The 25,771-nt window shown below is 50.2% G+C and overlaps 1 protein-coding gene across 6 annotated transcripts in view; it reads left to right on the top strand.

Moving 5' to 3' along the window:
• The window catches only part of CELF1 (CUGBP Elav-like family member 1), a 69,998-nt gene extending 55,551 nt beyond the window's left edge, over positions 1-14,447 (top strand). For 3 of the 6 annotated variants that reach the window (XM_038765108.1, XM_038765109.1, XM_038765110.1), the window contains exons 5-15: positions 322-370; positions 794-928; positions 2,343-2,422; positions 2,658-2,819; positions 5,877-5,952; positions 7,715-7,843; positions 8,165-8,278; positions 8,546-8,731; positions 9,702-9,845; positions 10,205-10,369; positions 13,960-14,447. In XM_038765108.1, the coding sequence (XP_038621036.1) occupies positions 322-370; positions 794-928; positions 2,343-2,422; positions 2,658-2,819; positions 5,877-5,952; positions 7,715-7,843; positions 8,165-8,278; positions 8,546-8,731; positions 9,702-9,845; positions 10,205-10,332 (1,203 nt within the window). In that variant the 3' untranslated portion in view covers positions 10,333-10,369; positions 13,960-14,447. The remainder of the gene's footprint in view (positions 1-321; positions 371-793; positions 929-2,342; positions 2,423-2,657; positions 2,820-5,876; positions 5,953-7,714; positions 7,844-8,164; positions 8,279-8,545; positions 8,732-9,701; positions 9,846-10,204; positions 10,370-13,959) is intronic. The other 3 variants (XM_038765112.1, XM_038765113.1, XM_038765111.1) reach the window with 3 other exon arrangements.
• Positions 14,448-25,771: the final 11,324 nt, after the last annotated feature.

Raw genomic sequence — 25,771 nt, 5'->3', positions numbered from 1 at the left:
AGCCAGGGGAATTGTGGCATTTTGCGGTTGCTTCGTGAATTACTGGGCCCGTAAGGCCTCTGTGCATCGCATCATTGGGTCTCTGCCCCCACCCCCAAGATGTGAGTCGTGGACCTCTTTGAGTTGGACCCAGCTTGGTTTGGGTTCAACAGGGCGTCTGTTACCCTGGTGCCCACCTTGCCCAGACCAGGGGTTCCCATATTTCTAGCCGCTGCAGTGCTCAGTCTCCCGTGAATGTACACAATTTTCTTGAGATTCTGACTCCCGTCTCAAAATAGGCCGAATGCATCGACCTGAACTGGTTTCCTCTCTCTCTTTCAGATGCATCATCCCATACAGATGAAACCAGCCGACAGCGAGAAGAACAATGGTAAATTTCAATAAAGGGCCCAGCTTTGTCCTGGTGTTCCTTTTAATACTGGAGGATTCGAGTATCTCCAGGCTGATTTGTGAGGGATTCTGTATCCAGACTGGTTCGTTGGTCAGTTTTAATCACTGAGCCAGGTATTGGAATTTGGCAATAGAAATTAGAAGTCACCGTAAGTGATGGAGATTACAACCCATAGGAAATGGGTAAAGATGAACTGGAATTCTTATTGTGTGTGGGGGAAAGAGAGGAGAAAGTGGAGAGATAGGCCAAGCTGAAATGTGTGCTTAACTAACGGAGCAGGAGAGCAGTCAGGAAAAGAAAAGCAGATTCCAGCCTCGAAGGAAATAGATACCGTATCCCTGTTTTCCCTCCTCACTTCCTCTGGCGCTTCTCGGTAACATTTTGACTCTTTTGATCTTATAGCAGTGGAAGACAGGAAGCTGTTTATTGGTATGATTTCCAAGAAGTGCAATGAAAACGACATCCGAGTCATGTTCTCTTCCTTCGGCCAGATAGAAGAATGCAGAATATTACGAGGTCCCGATGGCCTGAGCAGAGGTAAGCGCAAGAAACCACCCAGACGAGTAAATGCTCCCAAGTCCAAGGGTGTTTGTGCTTTACCTTCCACAGTAGACATCACTAACTCCTGGCCAACTCTCAAATGCTAATAATAATGATGTTTATTAGGCATAGAACAATGTGAGAAGCACCTCCTGTTCTGAACTCTAAGAAGGAATACAAGGACGTTGATTCAGACACAGTCCCGGACCCCCCTAAGGGGGCTTATATTTTGGAGTTGGGAGGACAAGGAAAGAATAAAGGGGTGAATCAATCAGTCAATGGAATTTATTGCAGTAGTGCAGAATACTGTACTACTAAGTGCTTGGGAGAGTACAATACAACCGAGTCAATAGTCGAGACGTTCCCTGCCCCACGAAGCTTACAGTTTAAACCGGGAGGCCGACATCAACTCCGGGCAGAAACTCCTCAATCCTCTGAATGCTGAGAAAACAGGCTCTTCATTTTCACCCACCTTGTGCTTCTCCGAAGAGGAGCAGGGCTTAGTGCTTAGTGGGCACAAGGTTAAAGGGACAAAGGGAACCCTGTGGCAGTAAGTATTCCATTGCTGTCGTCTTTAACTTGCCCCTCTGCTCTGGGGGAAATAGACTCCTTTCCCTGCCCTTCAGCTCTCAGCTTATCAGAACTCATCCAGTCGAATAGAAATGGTCTATTAGGGCATTGTGAGTTTGGTTTGTCCATATTTAAGTGCCATACGCTTGGCCTTCTTCTAGAGTGTTTAAACCGGAGACAAGAACTTTGGGGAAGTTTGGGAGTCACTCTGAGTGGGGTGGGAAGACACAAGAGCTGCCATTAACTAATTTGGTTTTGGCAGTGGCAAACACTGAACTGGGTAAAGTGGGGAAAAAAAACAAAGCCTCCTGCACTCTCTGCATTCCCTTCTTCTTTCCCTGTCCAAGACAGGCTGTAAATCCAAGAAAAATACTTTTTTTTTAAATTCTGTGAGAAGTACGTGGCATGAACGATTCCCAGGAACTGTCAGTGAACTGTGAGAATCAAAAAACTAAGAATCACTGCCCGTCTGCTCATTCAGTCATATTTATTGAGCACTTCTGTGTGCAAAGTGCTGTACTAAGCGCTTGGGAGAGTACACTACAACCACAGACAGACACATTCCCTGCCTACAGTGAGCTCCCATAGACTCTCCCCACTAAAGGCGACGTGACAATGTCATAAAGTGGAGCTGTTTTTACAGCAGCTGGGAGTCTGTATAAAGTTATGATTGGTGACCCTTGTTTAATTTATTTAGCGCTTACTCCGCACAGAGCACTCTGCAGAGCACTTGGGAGGGCACCTTAAAGTAGAAATGATCCCTGCCCCTCTTGGAGCTCACAGCCTAGCCATGTTTCAGGAGGAAAAAAGAAAAATGAATTTATTCCCATCTCTTCTTCAGGCTGTGCGTTTGTGACATTTACATCGCGATCCATGGCCCAGACGGCTATCAAGGCAATGCATCAAGCTCAGACTATGGAGGTAAGAGTAAACCTCAGGTGGAGGCGGGCACTATTCAGTAGTTGTGGTCTTCTCCCAGCTGGAGTTTCCAAACTGATCATTTATTTTAGGATTGACATTCAGTTTGTTAAATGGATCCCCAGAGCCTTTCTTTTGATCGTCTGGGCTGCAACTTCTCAAGTGCAGTGAATTTAAGCAACAAACTTCACCTCGTCAGAAGGTCGGGGCCGTGACCTCTCACGTTGGTGTTTTTCAGGGCTGCTCGTCCCCCATTGTGGTGAAATTTGCCGACACCCAGAAGGACAAAGAACAAAAGAGAATGGCCCAGCAGCTCCAGCAACAGATGCAGCAGATCAGTGCCGCGTCCGTGTGGGGAAACCTGGCCGGACTGAACACGCTTGGACCCCAGTATTTAGCAGTGAGTCTCTGTGCCTGGCTCGAGCAAGCTCCCAGGCAGCGCGTTCTCGTGCCGTCGCCCGTCAGGCGTGGCGGGCTCCGTAGCACCCTGAGCCCGTCGGACGGATGGCGTGTTAGGATAGCCGAAAATACAGGTAACGAGGTTTCTGGGTGCAGCGGGTTCAGACGTCTCTCCGGGAAGACCCGGAGGTTCCACCGTAGGGAGACGCATAATCACGGTTCAGCACAAAATGACGCCCGGCTCCCCCGCCATCACTCTGAGAGGATTGACGAAGGCAGGGGGCTAATCCGTACCGAAGCCTCCCTCCGGGACTGGATGCCCTGCTGCCTGCTCTCGCTAGAAGTGGGGCTCCTGTATGCGCTTTAATTCCCAAATAACAACATTACTAAGTCCCCAAAGGTGGTCAGTGCACTCCGTCATCATTATTAGTGATCCAGGGAAAGTGAAGAAATCCCTACCCACCTCCCCAGAAAGCTTCTCCCAGTTAATTTCCCACATCTCGAGCCTCGTCACCTGCTCATCCAACTCTAGCAGTTGTTGTGGGGAGGAAGGGGTGAGGCAGAAACCAGGGCAGTGTGGCTCAGCGGATAAAGCATGGGTTTTGGAGTCAGAGGTCATGGGTTCAAACCCCGGCTCCGCCAGTTGTCAGCTTTGTGACTTTGGGCAAGTCACTTAACTTCCCTGGGCCTCGGTTACTTCATCTGTAAAATGGGGATTAAGACTGTGAGGCCCCCCCGTGGGTCAACCTGATCACCTTGTAACCTCCCCAGCGCTTAGAACAGAGCTTTGCATATAGAAAGCGCTTAATAAGTGCCATTATTATTATTATTCATACGCATCTGCCCAATCAAGTCGTTTATTTCGACCGCTGTAGTTGTGAATATGTTTATGTTTTTCTTCTCCATTAGCAGGGAACACATCACTTGATTTTGTACTTCCTAAGCACGTAGTACAGGCCACCGCCCCAAGTAGATACTCAATCGCTACTACTATTACTACTACTTCTTTCCCAGTTTCGGGGTTAGTAGGTTTGTAACTGCACCATGGTTTTGGAGCCCAGAAATCCAGAGGGATCTCGGCTGTTTGTGAAAACAAATAGCTTCAGGCCTCTCAGGTGGGTTTTAAGAACATTGCCGAAACCCATTTTATTTTTATGCTATTTAAGCACTTACTATGTTCAATCGTATTGAACGCTTACTGTGTGCAGAGCACCGTACTAAGCGCTTGGGAGAGTACAATACAGCAGTAAACAGACACATTCCCTGCCCACAATGAGCTTAGAGTCTAAGCACTGGGGTAGGTACAGGCTAATCAGGTTGGACACTGCCCCGTCCCACATAGGGCTCACAGTCCTAACCCCCATTTTACAGAGGAAGGAACTGAGGCAGAGAGAAGTGAAGTGACTTGTCCAAGGTCACACAGCAGACAGGTGGCGGAGGCAGGATTAGAACCCAGGTCCTTCTGATTACCAGGCCCGTGATCTCTCCCACCAGATCATGCTGCAAGAGGGAAAGCCTCTTGCTGTCATCATCAGCAGTCAGGAATTGAGTGCCCACTTAGCTCCTGGCCCTGTGCTAAGTGCTAGAGAAGTTTTCAGAGTTTAGATAAATCGTAATTTACCAGGCCCTTATGTAGTATATAAATCTACTGAGGAGACCAAATTGGACAAACAAGCGCATAAAACGGAAGCACTGTAAATAACTGAATGGGAACAGGAATATAAAACACAGACGGAACACGCGAATAGCATCGATAAGTACCTCCATAGATTCCCAGAGTGAGACCTGGCAGAGCAGCACAAAGGCAGTGGTTAGGAAACGAGATGGATCTGAGTTCAGTCAGGGTTGGATTCATTCATTTATTCAGTAGTATTTATTGAGCGCTTACTGTGTGCAAAGCTCCGTGCTGGGTAGGGTGGAACAAGTTGTTCGTGGATATGGAGTTTGTGTTTAGGAGTTTTTGCTTCATTCAGCGACAGGTAGCCATAGAGGGTCTTGAAGAGGGTGGTGACTAGGCTCAGGGGCGCGATCTGGCCGCAGGGAGGATGGATTGATGAAGGGAAGAGGCTGCAATTGAGGATCTGGGTTCCGATCCCGGCTCGTCCGCTTGTCTGCCGTGTGACCCTGGGCAAGTCGCTTGACTTTTCTCTGCCTCAGTTACCTCATCTGTGAAATGGGGGTTAAGACTGTGAGACTGTGCCCAACCCGATTAGCTTGTATCTACCCCAGCGCTTAGTACAGTGCAAATGTGGGATCCCAAGTGAAGGTTTTTGTTGGGCAGTGGTGAGTTAGTCGTGACCTGGCCAAGGGTTTTGGCAGGCAGGAGGAGGCAGGGCGAATTCATCGCTGTTCCGAAGGTGTGAATGTCAGGATTTAGCTATGGGAAGGGAAGGCTGTTTCACCTGTCGAGATCGTAGGCTTGGGGGGCAGCCTGGGTGGGGACGGCCAAATGTGGTGGAAGGCGTCCCTTGGAAAACTAGGAGCTTCCCGCTTGAGTTTCAGGTAGCGGCAGGACATCCAGTTGTAAGTGTCATGGAAACAGCAAGAGCTGTGGCCCTGGATCAGGAGGTAGAAAGGTGGATTTGGGAGTTGTCCATGAACAGATGGTAATATGTCTGCCAGCAAGAGAAGCGGCATATTTCATTGCTGCATTGTACAGCTATTAATGTACTCAGCTCCCTCCCACTCTCTTTAGACTTGTGCTTTGAGCTATGATGTAGTCTGTGGGCTAGGGACTTGCGTTCAGCTCAAGTCTTTTCTTCTTAGGCCTGGGCACTCGGCTGGGCTGGGCTATGTGGTGCTATGCTGTCCCAGGCCTTACGTACCTGCTCTGCTCTTTTGGTTTCCTCATTCAGCTCCCCTTTCTTCACTGGGCGACTAAACCTTGGTACGCTCTCGCTGTCTCTCCGCCTCTCTCTCTTTCTGTCTTTGTCTCTCTACGCCTCTCTCTCTCTCTCTCTGCCTCTGTCTGCCTCTGCTGTCTGTACTGTAGAATCATCCCAGACGCGGAACCAACCCTCACTCTCACTCTTGTTTTGTTTTTTGGTGTAATGTCTAGCTTTATTTGCAGCTCCTTCAGCAGACTGCGTCCTCTGGGAACCTCAACACCTTGAGCAACCTCCACCCAATGGGAGGTGAGTAGTCTACTGAAGTCTGGGAATACGAATGATGGCGTTACTAAGCACTGTGCTAAGCGCTGGGGTAGATGCAGGGTAATGGGCTCAGACTCAGTCCCTGTCCCACCTGGGAGCTCGTAGTCCGAGGAAGGCCCAATAGGTATTTTATTGCCACTTTTCAGATGAGGCGACGAAGACGCAGAGATGTGAAGTGACTTGCCCGAGGTCACACAGGAGGCAGGCGGTGGAATCGGGATTCAAACCCAGGTCTCCTGACCCCTAGTCCTGGGCTCTTTCCAGTAGGCCACGCTCCCTCCCAGTCAAAGAGCGCCATCAACTACAAAAACAACAGTCGAGGACAAAGAGCCAACGACCATCTTTCCCTGTCTCGGAACTTGGGGCTTAAGTTGGCCAGTTCCAGCCGGGGTTTATCTGGTCCTGAGTGTTCAACCCCTCAGGTAGAAAGCGAAATTTAGAGGCAGTAGGGTCAAAACATGAATCACAAATCCAAGCCCTTGAATGGAGATCTGATTTTTTCGCTCCCCGGGCGCTTCAGGGGAGCTGCGACCCGTCAGCCGATTTAGATTTCCAATTTCCAGTGTTTTGTCTGGGAAGAACCGGGATAAAGCCTGAGAAGAGCAAGTAAAGGCTCTAACACAATCGCACTAAAGTAGATTGCCTGGATATGTATCCAGAGGAACACTGCATAGTCCATAGTCACCGTCTTCCTCACAAACTTTTCAGCTTGAGTCTCCAGGAAAACAGTGATGAAGCGTACCCGTGAAGTATTACCCTTGTCGTGGTTGCGAGTAGCAGCTTTGCCACTCTGCAGACCGCTGTTTCTGTTGTCTTATGAAAAGTATTTTTGTCGGTAATTTTTCAAGCTTGGCATTTTGAGTTCTGAAAGCTGAAATAGGTTCCCCCCGGCCCCCACCGCCCCTTAGAATAAACTGAATGTACAGTAAAGGTAGAACCTCCAATGTCTGATTCCTGCAAAACTGTGTCTCTGGCCAGCTGTGTCTTCTTTGCTCAAATAGGCATTGAGGACTTTGTTCTCTTTCAACTTGTAAAGCCGCAGTCACTCATTTTAAGATGGGCTTCGTCGATTGATTTGAGTTTTCTTTCTACACCTCCCTTTTGTTCTTAACTTTTCAGTTTCCCCAAGAACCAGTCGATCCCCTGCCCCGAAACACTACCTTTTCTTGTCATCTCCTTTTTAAAAAGTGCCACTTTCCGTCCCTGTTTTTATTTTCCCTTCTTCCTCGCTGTGTCCTCCGTCCGCCCCCTTTTTCGATCTGCCTTTCTCAGTGGCCTCATTTTCATCATCACCGTTCCTCTCCCTGCGCCGTCCTTCCGTTAACACTTCCTCTGTAGGCCTTCCAGGTGTCTTTGTTTTATTTAGCTCTAACTCGCTTAATTCATGTAACTACCGCCGAGGGCAGAAGCCCCCTAAAGTAATGTCTGCATCAGATCTCTCAAGCACTTAGCCCCGTGGAAGTGGCATCTCGGGGGTGAGTATATGGGGCGTCTTCCAGATCAGTTAACCCGCTTTCGCCAGTCTCTTGGCTAAACTTCTCCGGGGCATCCTCGTGCATTGGAAACCTATGGTTTGCGGGGAGCGTGGACTGTCTTTTTTTATATAAGCCAAGTGTAGTTTAGGGGCTCTTAGGAATCCTGCAGTGCACCCAAGTATTGAAATCAGTATGCCGTCTGGCAGCAGTGGTGGAAATGATGAGAAAACCCCCGTATGGTGGCTGATATACCGCTTTGGATGTTACAGGATTGAATGCCATGCAGTTGCAGAACCTGGCTGCGTTAGCTGCCGCAGCCAGCGCAGCCCAGAACACACCGAGTGGTACCAATGCTCTCACTACATCCAGCAGCCCCCTCAGTGTCCTCACCAGTTCCGGTAAGCGTCCCTTCGGAGCCCGGTCCAGGGAAAGGGAGAGATTCCCCCGCCGAAGATAGGCGATGCCCCGGTTTAAAGGGGAGCAAAGGATTTCCGAGCGATTTCGGGCTTTCCCAGGCACCGTCGCGTAACCTTGAGGTTTCCTCCAGCAGCCTGTCCGGGTCCGAGCGTTGCAGAGGAAAAGGGTCTGAATTCTTAATTTGGCCGGGTCTTTGGGTAATCCAGACGCATCCGGTATGCCGTCCGGACGGGCACCCCTTCCTGCCCCGGAGGCGGAGAGGTGGGAGTAGTGGCCTGTGTTTAACTCCTTGATTTTCATAGCAGGGTCCTCACCCAGCTCCAGCAGCAGCAACTCCGTCAACCCAATAGCCTCCCTCGGAGCATTACAGACGCTGGCTGGGGCGACCGCCGGCCTCAATGTCGGCTCTTTAGCAGGTAAGCGGCCGGGAGGCTCTCCGGTCATGTTTCCGGGAACAGTTTCATCCTACGTGGACATCTCGAGACGGAAGAGGTGTTGCGGGGCGGGGAGCGGTTGGTGGATGTTTGCCCGAGGGATTCCAGGGAGATGGTCCGGTGTGACAGCTCTTTGCCTCCTTCTCAGGGATGGCCGCCTGGACATCTCTAGAAGGAAGGGTATCTGGGAGTAGAGTGGGGTGTTCCGGGGAAACGGTCCAGGGTGATACCTCTTTGCTTCCTTGCCAGGGATGGCTGCCTTGAATGGCGGCCTGGGCAGCGGTGGCCTCTCAAACGGCACCGGCAGTACGATGGAGGCCCTCACTCAGGCCTACTCGGGGATCCAGCAGTACGCTGCCGCCGCGCTGCCCACGCTCTATAACCAGAGCCTGTTGACACAGCAGAGCATCGGGGCCGCAGGAAGTCAGAAGGAAGGTAAGCGGGGCTGGAAGTGATTTGGGGTGGGAGGGAAAGGAGGCTCCGTTGGCTCGCAGCGAGATTCCTCCAAGTCATCCCGGCGACGACTGATCCTAGCGCCTATCCCGGAAGGTCTCGGGAGAGCACTTAGATGTAAACTCTCAGATTCTGAGACGAGCCAGATCTTGCCCTCTCCATTAGTTTTGTGGTTTCTTACCCAAGGGTTATTCTCTTGGCTGTGGACCGTATCGGATTTTCCACGTTCCCAGTTTTCTCACCTTGCATTTTTGCACAGCAAGCGAAAACCACCAAAGGGGCTAAGAGCCACACAAACCCGGAAGTCCGTCCAGCCGTTCCGCCCAAGGGTATTTTCGACCTCCGTGTTCTTTTTTGGCTCTACCCGCTTAACCTTTTTGTCTTTTCTCCTTCCAACCCTCTTCTCGTTAGGGAATCCATTTAATTTGCAGGGAGGGCCAACAGTGATGAATTAGCTCTCTTGGCGAGTGATTTGAGGAACAGTTGTCGGTGCAAAGAAACAGTCTGGGAATGGGCATCATTGACTGGACTTGTGGCCTTGACGGAACGTGTACGGCTTATTCAGCGGGAACACTGTTCTAGTTCCCTAGGGTTGATAAACCACAGATATTCCCTGAAGCCGCAGCAGCAAAGAAGCTCTCGTAATAAGATGCCAAATTTGACTGTAATTATCCTGCTGCAGTGTGCTGCAGTGAGTGTTTCGAGCAGCACTGCGGCTCTGAAGTTAGTAGATCAAAGCACCAAACGGGGGGTGAGGAGATCTGAAGACTTTTTGGATAAGCACCCCGACCTCTGGGGCGTATCTGGGGCCCCCACGGAATTAATTGGTGTCGCTTGGCTGGCACTTTCCAACAACTGTCATCACCCCCCTCTGTTTTCCGCTACAAGATGCTAATCTCTCTCTCTCTCACGCTCTTTTTTTTTTTTTTCTGGCTCAATGATCATTTTGAAGGTCCAGAAGGAGCCAACCTTTTCATCTACCACTTACCCCAAGAGTTTGGAGACCAGGACTTGCTGCAGATGTTCATGCCTTTTGGAAACGTCGTCTCGGCTAAGGTTTTCATCGACAAGCAAACCAACCTGAGCAAGTGTTTTGGTATGTCGGGCTCGGCCTTGGGGAGTGGGCGGAAAGCTGGCGGAGGTGCGGTGTTCCAGGCTCGGAGGAAAGAGGAGAGGGAGTGGGTCTTGGCGTAGTGTCTGGGCTCGATCGGTCGGTTCGGACAGCTCCCAATATTCGGGATTCAGCTGAGGAAAGTTGGAAAGGCAAGGCAGCAAGCCCCAGCTGGTAGCTCGAACGATAAGAACTGTAGACTGAGCTCGTCGTGGGCAGGGATTGTCACTGTTTATTGTTAGGTTGTTCTTTGCCAAGCTCTTAGTACAGTGCGACTGATTGAATGAATGAACCTTCCTGCCTCCTCCCTCTGCCCTCATGGTGATTTCTCTCCCCGCTCACAGGCTTTGTAAGTTACGACAATCCCGTTTCAGCACAAGCTGCCATCCAATCAATGAACGGCTTTCAGATTGGCATGAAACGACTCAAAGTGCAGCTCAAGCGTTCGAAGAACGACAGCAAGCCCTACTGAACGTGCTCCCCTCTGGGACTGGGAGGAGGGTCTTCTGGTAAGTGGGGAAAGAGGAGCACCCTTAAATGATTCGAAGCCCTAAGGCCGTGTGGTTCCAGCCCCCCGGACCCTGATCTTTGCCACTCTTGCTGGCACAGCTTGCCCCGAAGACTCAGCTACCCGCCTCCCGTTGGGAGTCCGGCTTCGTGTGGAGGGACGAGTTTGTGCTTTGGTTTCCAGTGTTTTACTTTGGAGTTTAGGTGCCATACCGCTGAGGTTTCTTTTTTTTTTTTTTTTGGTTTTTGTTTTTGTTTTTTTAATTTGGTTATTTCCCTCCCCCGCCCTTATTTGAAGTTTGCAGTGTATGTAACCAATGTGTGTTGAGAAGGACCAACACCAAACCGCCTTGGGAGAGGGAAGGAGGGTGGGGTGGGGTGGAGAGGAAAAGAAGAAGAATCCAGGTTGCTTCAGGGGAGGGAGCAGAGCTAAGGAAAACTATCGTGAGCCAAAGGACAAGGGGTGGAGCAGAGCTGGCCCCTAAATTGCCTGGGGGGCCGTTGAAAACTGACAGCCCAGCCGGGGGGGGGGTGAGGAGGAGTGGGGAGGCTGCCCGGCCGGACATGGAGATCCAGCTGATCCTGGGAGGTGGAGGGCACGTCGGCCGACCCCCATTGGAGCAAGAAGCCCAGAGGTCCTATCCTCACCGGTTGTTTTTGGCAGAGTCTCCTAGCAGGCGTGACTCGGAAAACGACAGAGAGGAGCTTCCCATCTTCCGCCTAAATTTGGGAATCCCTGCCCCCTTTTTCTGACCACCTCTCCAGAGGAGAGGCCGGTGAGGCATCGAAGCCCCTGCTAAATTAACCAGAAATATGCAAAAGAAAAGCGAATGTTTCCCCAGCTCTCAGATTCCTCAGACCCAGGAGCGTGGAAGTACTCTCCCAGTTCCGTTCTTGTTTACAGCAGACTGTCAAAGTGGCCACCCCCCGGACAGTGCTCTAAAAGTAGGTAACGGCCCACGTCTAACAGGTCCCTCGAATAGGGGGCCTTTTGAAGCAGGGGGCCACCTGGTCTTTTTTAATGATTCACTCCTCTGTAGCCAGGAACAGCAAGGTGAATCTTTTCTGTCCTCTGTCTGTTTTCCTCAAGAGTAACTAAACAAAGCCCTGGGAGGGGAGTGTCCGGACCAGCCAAAGCAGACAGTCGAATAATCTCCTTTGGTGACCTGCCTGTGCCTAATAAGTATTTCAAAGGAAAGAAAAACCCACATTTGCACACTGGGTAATGACTTTCCCTAGTATTTCCCCGGGCATCTGGGCTCCTGCCCCGAGAGCCGGGAGCCTCTTGTCCTCACCCCCAAGAAGCCCCCTCGCCGTTGGGGAACGTTTACAGTCGCCATTTGTGTCGAGTTCCCCTTTGCATTTACCTCAATTTTATCCTGTCCATTTCTTGTCCTCTGTGCGAAGAGTATCTTAGCTGCCTCCCACCGCAGGCCTGGGATCCCGCCCGGCCGCGGGGCTCTCTGCCACCTCTGCAGGAAGCAGCGTGGGGAACTGGGAGCGGGAAGGAAAATAGCGATGGATAACACGGAGTCCCGGGAGAAGGCAAAATGTGGGGCGAGTATTAGTGGGATCCAGGGCCTGGGCTCCCCTAGAGTCTTAAGCCTCGGAAAGTCCTGACCTGTAATATCAGAAGCGGGAGCTTGGCGATTGTCAGGGGCAAAGGAGCCCTCCGGGCCACCCAGTCTGCAAAGCGGCGGGCAAATGGGACGGATTCTGTGTCTTGCCAGCAGTTAAAATGGGAGGAGAAAGTGTCGCCTGTCTGTTTCGGGGGCACCTGCAAACCCTCTCACGGGGTCTCGCTTGGGACCGTGCCCTCTCTCGAAGTTTATGACACACACCTTATTTAGGCTGAACCACGTAAACTTGAATTCCGCTCACTGGGAGGAACGCGTCCTGGTTTTCAGAGGCGAAACTGTTCCAAAGGCTTCCAGGGTCCTGATGGAAAATATTTTTTTTTTCTTTTTAATAAATAAAAAAATTATAATTAAAAAAAAATAGAAAAAGCAAGGTTGGGAGGCACTGGTCCCAATCCTAACCTGCCGGAACTGAGAATGTGATTTCTATTTTTATAGAAGTTTTATACAGCTCCAGGGTGGAGACTATTTATTACCTAAATTATATCTCTGGAAAAGGCCAGGATTTTGTCGAATCCAGAATGTGATTGTGTCACACACACACACACAGGATGCTGCGTCCTGATTGAAACTACTGACTGTCGGTGTGGCCTCTTTGCAGCCCATCTCGTCCGCCCGAGGGGGAAGAATTAATGCTGTGAACTGGCTGGCGGGGGGAGAGAGAGCTATGCTCCGCAGGGTGCTGTAGTTAACTCTTGTCTGGGACCCTCCACTCTACTTCCCTGTCTCCCGGCCACCGGAGACTGGATAGGCCCGCAGCTCTGCCTAGCCTAGTGTGATCAATTGTGCCTGTGGTGCGTACGTGTGTGAGTGTGTGTATGCCTGTCTTCCCTCCAGATGGCTCAAAGGAAAGGCGTGCTCTTCCCCGCCCCCCGACCTCAGCGTATTCTCCAGTTTCCCGTCCGCTCCCTCCGAATGGCTCCGTTTTCCCTCAGAGGAAAACAGGCCGGTGTCTCGGGCGAGCCCCGGAACCGACGGCCGGCCAACGTCCTCCCTCCCCCAAGATGAGCACGGCTCTCTCTCCCCAGCCCGGGGTGGGGGCAGAGGATGGGTCTTGTAAAGAAACGGCTCCCCGGCTCAAGTCTAGCCTGCGAAAGGACTTAGAGAGTGGCACTTCGCAGTCGAGTCTTAAAAAAAAAAAAGAAAAACCCTCAGACCTGGCGTGGGCTTTCCACTTCTGTCGTGTTGTCTGCTGTGAATCTGTTGCCCGGTTCCATCTGAAACGGATTCGTCTCGGGAGCGAGCCAGTCCCCACCTCCTGGGTGCCAAAGGACGGCAGGGCCCGCGCAGAAGCCGTGAGCTTGGATTTCCCCTGACAGAAGCACTTTCATCGTCATCATCAGTCGTATTTATTGAGCGCTTACCGTGTGCAGAGCACTGTACTAAGCGCTTGGGAAGTACAAATTGGCAACATATAGAGACAGTCCCTACCCAACAGTGGGCTCACAGTCTGCAGTCACTTCCACCCAGGGAGGGGAAAAGAAATGCACAACGCCCAACCTCCAGTGCGTTTTCCTCCCCCGGCACCCCGGGCCAGCTTTCTTTTTTATCAGGGTTTTGGTTCGTGGGGGGTTCCTTAACCAGGGTGGCGGGGAGAGGCTGAAGTTTTCCTCAAAGCAGGGACCTCTCCCACCCCAACCCTGGGGTAGCTTGGTGCAACCTCCGTAGACAGGGTCAAAAGGGAAATCCAGGCTTTGGGTTTCATTCAGTCTGGCAGTTTGCTGTTTTCTTGGCGTCCTCCATGTACTTCGACTTTTAACTGTGTCCATCGTTAGCATGTGCCAAAGTTCCCTGTCACCTCCCTCCCCGCCCCCCGCCCCCCGAAAGCGGTTTCCTCGTTTCAGGGCTGTTGAGGCAGTGAGTGTCCCTGTTCTCTCTCTCTCTCTCTCCGTTTGGATGTAATGCTCTGTGTAACTCAGTGGGTCTCCCTCTTTCTGGTTTGTTTTTTTTTCTAGATTCCTGCCGTTTGTTCATCGTTGTGCCTAAAGCATGTCGATGTGGCGTCAAGTACATCGTCCAAATCCTTGTCTCTTCAGCTTCTCTGATGCTTGAACTCTCACCTTTGACCTTGTGTTGACCTTTGATGCTGACGTGTATTTTTTATTATGTTTGTTCCTTCCTTTGTTTTTTTTTTTTTTTTTCTTTAATTTTTTTTTGTGCTGCCAAATTGGTTTTGCTAGAACGACTGCTGAAGGGGAAATATTTAAACTTGCATTTGAATATAAAAAAAAATCTATTTTTCTAGAACTTCATAAGATAACCACTTGATTTTGTGATTCCAATTCTTTGTAATTGTCTTCAGAGCAGCCCTACTAGCACATGCCTTGTGGTGTTTGTATTTCTGTGAACACACAGCCAGTCCGTTTCTAGGCTTTGTTTTTCTGTGTGCTTAGTTTTAAAACAGAACTTTGAAGTAAACAATTAAATAAAAGTTGTGACTAAACTCTGAGGCTCCTGAGCACATTTTGCTGATCTAGTTTCTGGGGCTTGAGGAGACAGCATGAATATTTTTTTTTTTCCTTCTGAGCTCTTAACTACAGAAAACTCTCGAACTCCCAATTGTCTTTTTTTGAGAGCGAGCAACGACTTTAGCCTGACCCTTTTAAAACAAAGACAAAAATTGTTCTCCCCGTGTGGTTCACCTCCTCCCGGGCGGCGGGGCGGGGGTGGTGGGGAATCCAAGGTGATGTCCTGTTTCGTTCACTCCCATGCTTGTTTCTACAATCTCCTCAGCAAAATGTGATGCTTTGGTTTTTCTTTCCAACCGAAAGAATGCCCAGAAAACCCAAATTTTGCATGTTTCCTGCTGTTTTCTTCACACCTTCGTATATATCACCTCCACCTCTGTGTTTTCTATAGTTTGTGCAAAAACTGACCGATTAAGGGGTTTCAAAGAAGCTGTTTTAAATTGTTGTGGGGTTGACTTTTTTGGTGTGGTTTTTTGGTGGGGGGCGGGTTTGGGGTTTTTTTGGTTTTTTTTTTCGTTTGGTTTTGTTTTTGTTCTCGATGTGGCAAACTTTTTAGTCGCCCTAGGGTGTCTGCCTGTGCACTTAAATTTATCCGATGTGGCCGCCAGGCCTACAAAGGGCTCCCAGGAGGCCAGCTGCATTTGTCAAATCGGGATTGTTGCGAGGGGAGCGGGAAAGGCGGGGAAAAGGTCCAGGGGAAAGCGAGGGAGAGGGAAGTGGGCGCGGGGAGGTGGGCGAGAGAAGCTTTCAGCGGGGCCGCTCCCAAAGGGCGCCGGCGCGGAGGATCCTTTGGGATCTTGTCGTTTCCACCGGCTTCCGTGGCCCCCCGGGGTATCCCTGGTAAACCGTCAGAGAAGGAGAGAAGCTGGAAACGTGGTCTGACACCAGCTGCTGGCTCTCTTCCCAGCTAACAAGCACAATACAATGGTCTCTACACTGTTTACAGACCCGGGTGCCGGGGCCGGCGACTCACTGGGCTAATCTCTCAGATTTGGGTTTTTTTTTTTTGTCATTTTTCGTTGTTGTTGTTGTTCCAAAATTGGGGGAAGAGCCAAGCAGCCGCCGTCCCCGTCCTTCAGGACCCAAGGAAGGCCGTGCCGTTTTGGTGCATTGCTCCCTCCTGCCCGGGCTAGAGGCCCTGCCCTGCCGCGGGGACGGTGGCGAGGAGGGGCCGCCGCGGGAGGAACGTGGGCTGGTAAAGGAGAAGCCAACCCTCCAGCCCCCGTCACCGGGAGAGGGGAGGTCCAGGGATTCAAAGATTCAAAAGGTGGAGGGTGACCCGTCACCGGGAGAGGGGAGGTCCAGGGATTCAGAGATTCGACAGCTGGAGGCCGACCCGTCACCGGGAGAGGGGAGAAGGGTGTTGGGGCGGGGGGCGAGGGGGGTGTTCAGTCTGACGGACTGCGAGGGAAAGAGTCGTGGAAGTTGGGGAGAGGAGCCAGAGAGATGCCCCGATTCCCCAGGGAGGGTAAAGAGGGTGGCGGCCCGAGCCGACCCGGCAGGTGAAGGAAGACCTCCATCTGGGGAGCCAGTAACTCCAGGGAGCATGCCGGGGCGGGGGGCCTCACGTTACGGGAAGCGAAAGGGGGGGATCCGGGGCGGACCGACCCGGCGGGCCGCTCATTTTCAGGGAAGGGGTTGGCGGGTGGAAAGAGGCCAGAAACCCCTGGTTGGGAAGACTACTGCGAGCGCCGCGGTCCGGACGCACGGGGCCGCCGGCAGAAGGCACCGAGATGCCCCCTGTCCGTGCATTGAGAAAAGGGGGGGGGGGTCCGGCCGAGACCTCGCGTTTCCGACTCCAAGAGGAGCTCTGGGAAAACCTGTGGATGAAACCAAAATGCCAAACGTTGGACGTTGTTGTTTCCTTTTCTCTCTCTGGTCGCTTTAATTGTTCCGTGGTGGTTTTAATGGATTTGAGACCCTGGAGCGGCAGCTGCCTTTATGATTTCCAGCTGCTTTTTGTGAATAATTTAAAAAGGAAAAAAAAAAAAAAAGAAACTTTACATTTTGGAAACAAACCTGTGTGAGTTTTTTATTGGTACAAACGTTGTATTTAACACTAGGGGTTTTGTACAGTTTTTTGCCTTTTCTACTAGAAAACAATGTAAAGTGATTTCACAATGTGAAGAGAAAAAAAGAAATCGCCACTATGACCAAACGTACAGTCTGTTCTGCAGCAACAACGGGATTCAATCAACTCAGTCATGATTCAGTCGTAGAAATGCCTTTTTCCTTTACCTTGTTGGAGCTTTTCCTTTATTTTTCCTGTTTGATTTGCAAAAGAAAATGTCTCTTTTGTGTGAAATTGTGTTGTACTCTGTAGAAGATTATGGATTTTACTTTAATGGTTTAAAAAGATTAAAAAAAAAAAAAGGCACAAGAAGAGCATCTGTTGCTATTCTGACCTGATGGCAGAGTTCGTGTAGTGGATTTCAAAATGAAAAAGATTTGTTACAAGTTTGGAACGAGCGCGTATGTGTTTAAAAGGAATTTCCTTCCTTTTTGTGTGTTTTTCTTTTTGTCCCAGTGGGGAACTTAAAGCTGTTTTAATTGCACAGACACACAGACAAAAAGTCATTTTGTATCTGCCAAGTGTGATACCTTCCCCTTGTTTATTTGCTATTAAACTGTTTGAGAAGAGCTCCCGTGGTCTTTACGTTTACTGCTCCCGGAGGAGGGGCCGCACCGAGAGAAAGCCGATCCGCACAGAGGGGCCGGTGTCATCATCATCATCATCATCATCATCAGTTTCTCACCGTTTGCCGGGAGAGGGGGATGAAAAAGTCCGTGCGACCCTGCGGTACAGTGAGAACAGTGGCCGTGGGATCGTAAGTGCCCTCGAGGGAGGGCAGGGATCGTGTCTACCAACCCCATGGTATCAAACAATTGTATTTATTGAGCCCTCACTGCGTGCAGAGCACCGGACTAAGTGCTCGGGAGAGTACAATGTAACAGAGTTGGTAGATACGTTCCCTGCCGTCAACGAGAGCCTACAGTCTAGAAGGGAAAATAGACATAAATAAATTATGGGTACGAACATAAGTGCCGTGGGGCGGAGGGAAGGGGTGAATGAAGGAAGCAAATCCAAGCGTAAGGGCAACAGAAGGGAGAGACAAGAGAAAATGAGGGTTTAGTTGGGGAAAACCTCTTGGAGGTGAGTTGCTTTAAATAAGGCCTTGAAGCTGGGGATGAGTGATCTTCCGTCGCATAGGAAGAGGGAGGGCGTGGACGAGAGGTTGGAGGGGTGAGATAAGTAAGATCAAGGTACAGTGAGTAGGTTGGCATTAGTCTCAAGAGCTTAGTACAGTGCTATGCACACAGTAGATGCCCAATAAATACCATCGTCATCAATCGTATTTATTGAGCGCTTACTGTGTGCAGAGCCCTGATTGACTGACTCCTGAATACACCCGGGAACGACGTTGGCCCCTTCTTAAGGTGAATTTGCAAACAAGGTGACCCTTCTGTGTTTCCTAAAACCCTACTCTATTTTTGAAAGTGTTCATCGTCCCCTTGACCCCCCACCCCCACTTGCCCCTTGACAGCAGCCCCCAGTCCTGCGCCAGCACCCCATCTCGGACCCTATTTCTCTCTGTTTCTGAGGCCCTTCTCTGCCATCTGGACAAGGCATATCGATGTCTCTCTTACATCAAGTGTGAGCGATTCCCAGTTGTGAAGACGTGTGGGGGCACAGGCCTCCTTAGGATGAGTGACCGTGACATCCCACCCGGATTCTGCGCTAAAAAAAGGCCCGTGGTGTGACCCAGCTGTCGGTGGGGGGGACCGAGGCAACCCGGCCTCTCGAGAAGGGCCCGAACCCTCCGTAATAAAATCTGGCCAAACTCCTCATAGATTCCTTCCTTCGGCAGCTGTCGGCCCCCACCGAGGACCCGGATCCAGAAGGAATGGGCGTCTTGTAGTGTACTAAGCGGTTATTCTGTGCAGAGCACTGTACTGAGCCACAAGTGGCCCCGTTCCACAAAGGACTCCATCTGGGAGTGATCTACTAAGCGCTTAGTACAGTGCTCTGCACATAGTAAGCGCTCAATAAATACGATTGATGATGATCTGATTCGAAGAATGAAAAGTTGAATGAGAACCCAATGGCGGAAGCAGTGTGGCCTAGTGGATAGTACAAGGGCCTGGGAACCAGAGGACCTGGGTTCTAATTCCGGCACCGTCCCCTGGCTGCTGGGTGACCTGGGGCAAGTCACTTAACATCTCTGTGCCTCAGTTACCTCATAGGTAAAGTAGGGAGCCCTACGTGGGACATAATAATAATAATAATGGCATTTATTAAGCGCTCACTGTGCAAAGCACTGTTCTAAGCGCTGGGGAGGTTACAAGGTGATCAGGTTGTCCCACAGTCTTCATCCCCATTTTACAGATGAGGGAACTGAGGCCCAGAGAAGTGAAGTATATATGTTTGTACATATTTATTACTCTATTTATTTTACTTGTACATATCTATTCTATTTTATTTTGTTAGTATGTTTGGTTTTGTTCTCTGTCTCCCCCTTTTAGACTGCGAACCCACTGTTGGGTAGGGACTGTCTCAATATGTTGCCAACTTGAACTTCCCAAGCGCTGAGTACAGTGCTCTGCACACAGTAAGTGCTCAATAAATACGATTGATTGATTGACTGAAGTGACTTGCCCAAAGTCACACAGCTGACAGTTGGCGGAGCCGGGATTTGAACCCCTGACCTCTGACTCCAAAGCCCGGGCTCTTCCCACTGAGCCACGCTGCTTCTCCAAATTGTCCAACCTGATTAGCTTGGATCTGCCCCAGTGCTTAGTACAGTGGCGGAAACCCAGTAAGGACCCAGTGCTTAGAACAGTGTTTGGCACATAGTAATAATAATAATGGTGGCATTTGTTGGTTTTGTTCTCTGTCTCCCCCTTTTAGACTGTGAGCCCACTGTTGAGTAGGGACTGTCTCTATATGTTGCCAATTTGTACTTCCCAAGCGCTTAGTACAGTGCTCTGCACATAGTAAGCGCTCAATAAATACGATTGATTGATTTGTTAAGCGCTTATGTGCAAAGCACTGTTCTAAGCGCTGGGGAGGATACAAGGTGATCAGGTTGTCCCACGTGGGGCTCACAGTCTTAATCCCCATTTTACAGATGAGGTAACTGAGGCACAGAGAAGTTAAGTAATGCGCCCAAAGTCGCAGAGCCGGGATTAGAACCCATGACCTCTGAACTCCCAAGCCCGGGCTCTTTCCACTGAGCCACGCTGCTTCCCTTAGTAAGTGCTTAACAAATACCATAATTATGGTGTGGCAAATGCCATTTAAAAAAAAAAAGTCGACTAAGCCTAGATAATCCTAAAATAAGCAGATAGCTCTTGGAAGGCAGAGCCCGCAGGAGCCTTAACTGCCCCAGGTAGGCAATCAATCAATCAATCGTATTTATTGAGCGCTTACTGTGTGCAGAGCGCTGTACTAAGCGCTTGGGAAGTACAAGTTGGCAACATATAGAGACAGTCCCTACCCAACAGTGGGCTCACAGTCTAAAAAATTTCTAGTTACAAACCACCACAACCTCCTGTCACCCGTCGTCCGGGGACGGGTTCGCTCAATAATTGGCGAGGCGAGAGAGAGGCCAGGGTGACGGAAACCCTGAGTTTTATATAAAATTAATTCCGCGAGGCGAATTGAATTATTCAGTTGTTCAGGCGCAATGGCTTGACCGTCCCTTTCGGGAGGAATGTAATCAATCAGCAATATCAGTAAGTAATTGATGATCAGTAATCAATTGTCAATCAGTAAGTAGCAGCTCCTCAGCTCTGGAAAGATTCAATCAATCAATCAATCAATCGTATTTATTGAGCGCTTACTATGTGCAGAGCACTGTACTAAGCGCTTTGGAAGTACAAATTGGCAACACATAGAGACAGTCCCTACCCAACGGTGGGCTCACGGTCTAAAAGGGGGAGACGGAGAACAGAACCAAACATACCAACAAAATAAATAGGATAGAAATGTACAAGTAAAATAAATAAATAGAGTAATAAATACGTACAACCATATATACATATATTCGACCCCCACCTCCTGTCAGGCAAGGCCCCGTGCCTCCGGCGGGGAGGGCAGAGGTGCTCAGGAAGCGTAGAAGAAAGGGCTCTGGTTTGGCCGGCTGAGCGGAGGGGACTTTTTGGCTCTTGACTTGTAGAGGCAGTCACCCATCTCACAGCAGACAAGCGAGAAGCGGTGAGGCCTAGTGGGTAGAGCACAGGCCTGTGAGCCCGCTGTTGGGTAGGGACCGTCTCCATATATTGCCAACTTGTCCTTCCCAAGCGCTCAGTACAGCGCTGTGCACACGGTAAGCGCTCAATAAATACGATTGAACGAATGAATGAATCTTCGAACTTCCCTAATGGGAGGAACACAATCGTACTTGAATCGCGCGGCCAGCTCTCCCCCGTGTGCGCTTCCCGCTCGGGAAGAATCCACTTACTTTCCCACACGGGAGGAATTCATCCCATTCCCCGCGCACGTGGTGGGCGGCTAACTCTCACCACGCGCTCTCCCCGCGCGGGAGGAGGCCGCTCGTGATCCCCATCCGCAGCGGAGCCCCCGGGTCGTCATCGTCATCAATCGTATTTATTGAGCGCTTACTGTGTGCGGAGCACTGGACTAAGCGCTTGGGAAGTACAAATTGGCAACATCTAGAGACAGTCCCTACCCAACAGTGGGCTCACGGTCTAAAAGGGGGAGACAGAGAACAAAACCAAACATACTAACAAAATAAAATAAATAGAATAGATATGTACAAGTAAAATAAATAAATAAATAGAGTAATAAATATGTACAAACATATATACATATATACTATATTGCCTGTGCTGTTTAGTAGACAAACGGACAGAGGTGGTCACCAAAAGATTTTAGCATCCAACACCGCCTCCCCTTCCCCACGCATTTTTTTTAAGTGCTTACTACGTGCCAGGCACTGTACTAAGCGCTGGGGTCGATACAAGCTAATCCGATTGGACACAGCCCATGTCCCACTTGAGGCTCACAGCCTTAATAATAATAATGATGATGATGGTATTTGTTAAGCGCTTACTATGTGCCAAGCACTGTTCTAAGCGCTGGGGGGATACAAGGTGATCAGGTTGTCCCACGTGGGGCTCACAGTCTTCATCCCCATTTTACAGATGAGGGAACTGAGGCCCAGAGAAGTGAAGTGACTTGCCCAAAGTCACCCAGCTGGCAATTGGCGGAGCCGGAATTTGGACCCATGACCTCTGACTCCAAAGCCCGGGCTCTTTCCACTGAGTCACGCTGCTTCACGTAATCTCCATTTGACAGATGAGGTAAGTGAGGTAGAGAGAGTTAAGTGACTTGTCCAAGGTCACACAGCAGACAAGTGGCGGAGCCGGGATTAGAATCCGGGTCCTCTGACACCCAGCCACTTGCTCTTTCTGCAGAAGCAGCGTGGCTTAGTGGAAAGAGCCCGGACTTGGGAGTCAGAGGTCACGGGTTCTAATCCCGGCTCTGCCACTTGTCAGCTGTGTGACCCTGCGCATGTCACTTCACTTCTCTGGGCCTCAGTTCCCTCATCTGTCAAATGGGGATGAAGACTGTGAGCCCCACGGGGGACAACCTGATGACCCTACAACTACCCCAGCGCTTAGAACAGTGCTTCATTCGTTCATTCATTCAATCGTATTTATTGAGCACTTACTGTGAGCAGAGCACTGTACTAAGCGCTTGGGAAGTACAAGTCGGCAACACATAGAGACGGTCCCTACCCAACAGCAGGCTCACAGTCTAGAAGGGGGAGACAGACAACAAAACAAAACATATTAACAAAATAAAATAAATAGAATAAATATGTGCAAATAAAATAGAGCAATAAATATGTACAAACATATATACATATATACAGGTGCTGTGGGGAGGGGAAGGAGTCAGAGGTCATGCGTTCTAATCCCAGCTCTGCCACTTGTCAGCTCTGTGACCCTGGGCAAGTCACTTCACTTCTCTGGGCCTCAGTTCCCTCATCTGTCAAATGGGGATGAAGACTGTGAGCCCCATGTGGGACAACCTGATACCCTGCAACTACCCCAGCGCTTAGAACAGTGCTTGGCACATAGTAAGCGCTTAACAAATTCCATCAAAAAAAAAAAAGGGTGCAGTGCATGGTTAGGTGGGCCCTGCCCTGGGGATTCTGCACATTTCACCTGCCCCGAATTCAGGCAGGATTCCTGGAAGAGAGGAAGTAATTTAGAAACAGCTCACTGTTGGGTAGGGACTGTCTCTATATGTTGCCAACTTGTACTTCCCAAGCGCTTAGTACAGTGCTCTGCACACAGTAAGCGCTCAATAAATACGATTGAATGAATAAATGAACAGCCATTCCTCAGTTTCCCACCTTGTTCTTTGCAGGCAGTTTCATCATCATCATCATCATCAACGGTATCACCACTCAGAGAAGCAGCGTGGCTCAGTGGAAAGAGCCCGGGCTTTGGAGTCAGAGGTCACGGGTTCAAATCCCGGCTCCGCCAATTGCCAGCTGGATGACCTTGGGCGAGGCACTTCACTTCTCTGTGCCTCAGTTCCCTCATCTGTAAAATGGGGGTTAAGACTGTGAGCCCCCCATGGGACAGCCTGATCAATCAATCATATTTATTGAGCGCTTACTGTGTGCAGAGCACTGTACTAAGCGCTTGGGAAGTCCAAGTTGGCAACACATAGAGACAGTCCCTACCCAACAGCGGGCTCACAGTCTAAAAGACCTGATCACCTTGTAACCTCCCCAACGCTTAGAGCAGTGCTTTGCACATAGTAAGCGCTTAATAAATGCCATTATCTATTGAGCACTTGCTGTGTACTGAGCGCTGTGTTTGGGAGAGTACAATACAACAGACACATTCTCTCCCCTCAACGAGCACACTCAGAGCAAATCAAAACTCACAAGTCCCATCAGCTACTCAGTTTCTTTCCTATTTGAGGGTGGCCAGTGCAGGCCAATTTCTGGAGCCAAAATGTCATATCTGGATTGTTGCTTGTCCCGAGGATTCCCGGGAGAGTCTGTCCAGTTCCAGGAATAGCGTGGGAGGAAGCTGGGGGCCGGGAACAATAAGAACAACAATAATTGTGGTATTTGTTAAGTGCTTGCTATGTCACAGGCATCTTACTGAGCGCTGGGATGAATGCAAGAGAAGCAGCGTGGCTCAGTGGAAAGAGCCCGGGCTTCGGAGTCAGAGCTCATTGTCAGCTGTGTGGTTTTGGGCAAGTCACTTCACTTCTCTGGGCCTCAGTGACCTCATCTGGAAAATGGGGATTAAGACTTTGAGCCCCACGTGGGACAACCTGATCACCTTATACCCACCCCAGTGCTTCGCACATAGTAAGCGCTTAACAAATGCCATCATTATTACTACAAGCAAATCGGGTTGGACATTGTCCCTGTCCCGTGTGGGGCTCACAGTCTCAATCCCCATTTTATAGATGAGGTAACTGAGGCACGGAGAAGTGAAATGACTTGCCCGAGGCCACACAGCAGACAGGTGGCGGAGCCGGGATTAATAATGATGGTATTTGTTAAGCGCTCACTATGTGCAAAGCACCGTTCTAAGTGCTGGGGAAGTTACAAGGCGATCCCGTTGTCCCACGGAGGGCTCACAGTTTGAATCCCCATTTTACAGGTGAGGGAACTGAGGCCCAGAGAAGTTAATCAATCAGCCAATCAGTCACATTTATTGAGCGCTTACTGTGTGCAGAGCACTGTACTAAGCACTTGGGAAGTACAAGTTGGCAACAGAAGTTAAGTGAGTTCATTCATTCATTCAATCATATTTATTGAGCGCTGACTGTGTGCAGAGCACTGCACTAAGCGCTTGGGAAGTACAAGTTGGCAACATATAGAGACGGCCCCTACCCAACAACGGGCTCACAGTCTAGAAGATCTCCCCTGGGAGATGATAATAATAATAATCAGTAGTAGTGATAATAATTGTGGTATTTGTTAAGCGCTTACTATGTGCCAAACACCGTACTAAATGCTGGGGTAGATACAAGGTAATCGGGGTGGACGCAGTCCCTGTCCCACATAGGGCTCACAGCCTTAATCACTGGTCATAGGTTCAAATCCCGGCTCTGCTGCTTGTCAGCTGGCTGTGTGACTCTGGGCAAGTCACTTCACTTCTCTGGGCCTCAGTTCCCTCATCTGTAAAATGGGGATTAAGATTGTGAGCCCCACATGGGGCAACCCGATCGCCTTGTATCCTCCCCAGTGCTTAGAACGGTGCTTTGCGCATAGTAAGCGCTTAACAAATACCACAATTATTATGATTATTAATCGTTTTCCAGCCCCGTCGTGGATCAGGATCAGGGATGGGCCCAGCTTCCCGTCTGTAAAATGGGAATGAAGACTTGTGAGCTCCATGTGGGACAGGGACTAGGTCCAACCTGATTGTCTTGTGCGTAGAACAGTGCTTGACACATAGTAAGCGCTTAACAAATGCTATTATTATGATGTTGAGGTGTTTAGGCCCTGGGTTCCCAATGCAACATCCCAGGCGAGATTAGCCCGGTAAATGGATCTAAATTATCCCCCGGAACCCCCAACCTCCCGCCCCCCTAGAGCGGCCAAGAGTCTGCTCTGTGCTCACTTAGAACGGGAAAAGAGGTAATCACCTGTGTCGGCTCCCCTGGGAGCGGGGAGTGCCAACTTGTACTTCCCAAGCGCTTAGTCCAGTGCTCTGCACACGGTAAGCGCTCAATAAATACGACCGATTGATTGATTGATTGATTGTACAATTCCCCGCCCTTCCTTCTCCTGACAAAAGCCAATTCCAGGTGAGCTAACTGAGGCCCGGAGAAGTGAAGCGGGTCACACAGCAGACAGGTGGTGGAGCTGGGATTTGAACCCAGATCCTGATTCTTAGGCCCATGCCCTACCCCCTAAGCCACGACGCTCCCCCCACCCCCTTTTAGACTGTGAGCCCACTGTTGGGTAGGGACTGTCGCTATATGTTGCCGATTTGTACTTCCCAAGCGCTTAGTCCAGTGCTCGGCACACGATTGATGATGATGATGATGATGATGATGCTGAGACCGACCGCTCCTTGCCTTCTGAGGAGACCGGGGCCGATGCCTCTTGGGCAGCCGTTTCTCCGGGCCGAGGGGAGCGTGTGACCTTGGGGCTGACATTCCTGAAGGGCCACATGGTCAGGACTGGCAGGGACAGCTGTGAGGGAGGTGGAGGGTCCGGGCGGCTTTGTTCCCAGGCCTCTCGTCTCTTTGTTTCCTACGGTCCGGTGGGGAGCCCACGCCCCTTAG

Source organism: Tachyglossus aculeatus, chromosome 22 (assembly GCF_015852505.1).
Source record: "Tachyglossus aculeatus isolate mTacAcu1 chromosome 22, mTacAcu1.pri, whole genome shotgun sequence".
NCBI lineage: Eukaryota > Metazoa > Chordata > Mammalia > Monotremata > Tachyglossidae > Tachyglossus > Tachyglossus aculeatus.
This window is presented reverse-complemented; position numbering and strand designations above follow the sequence as displayed.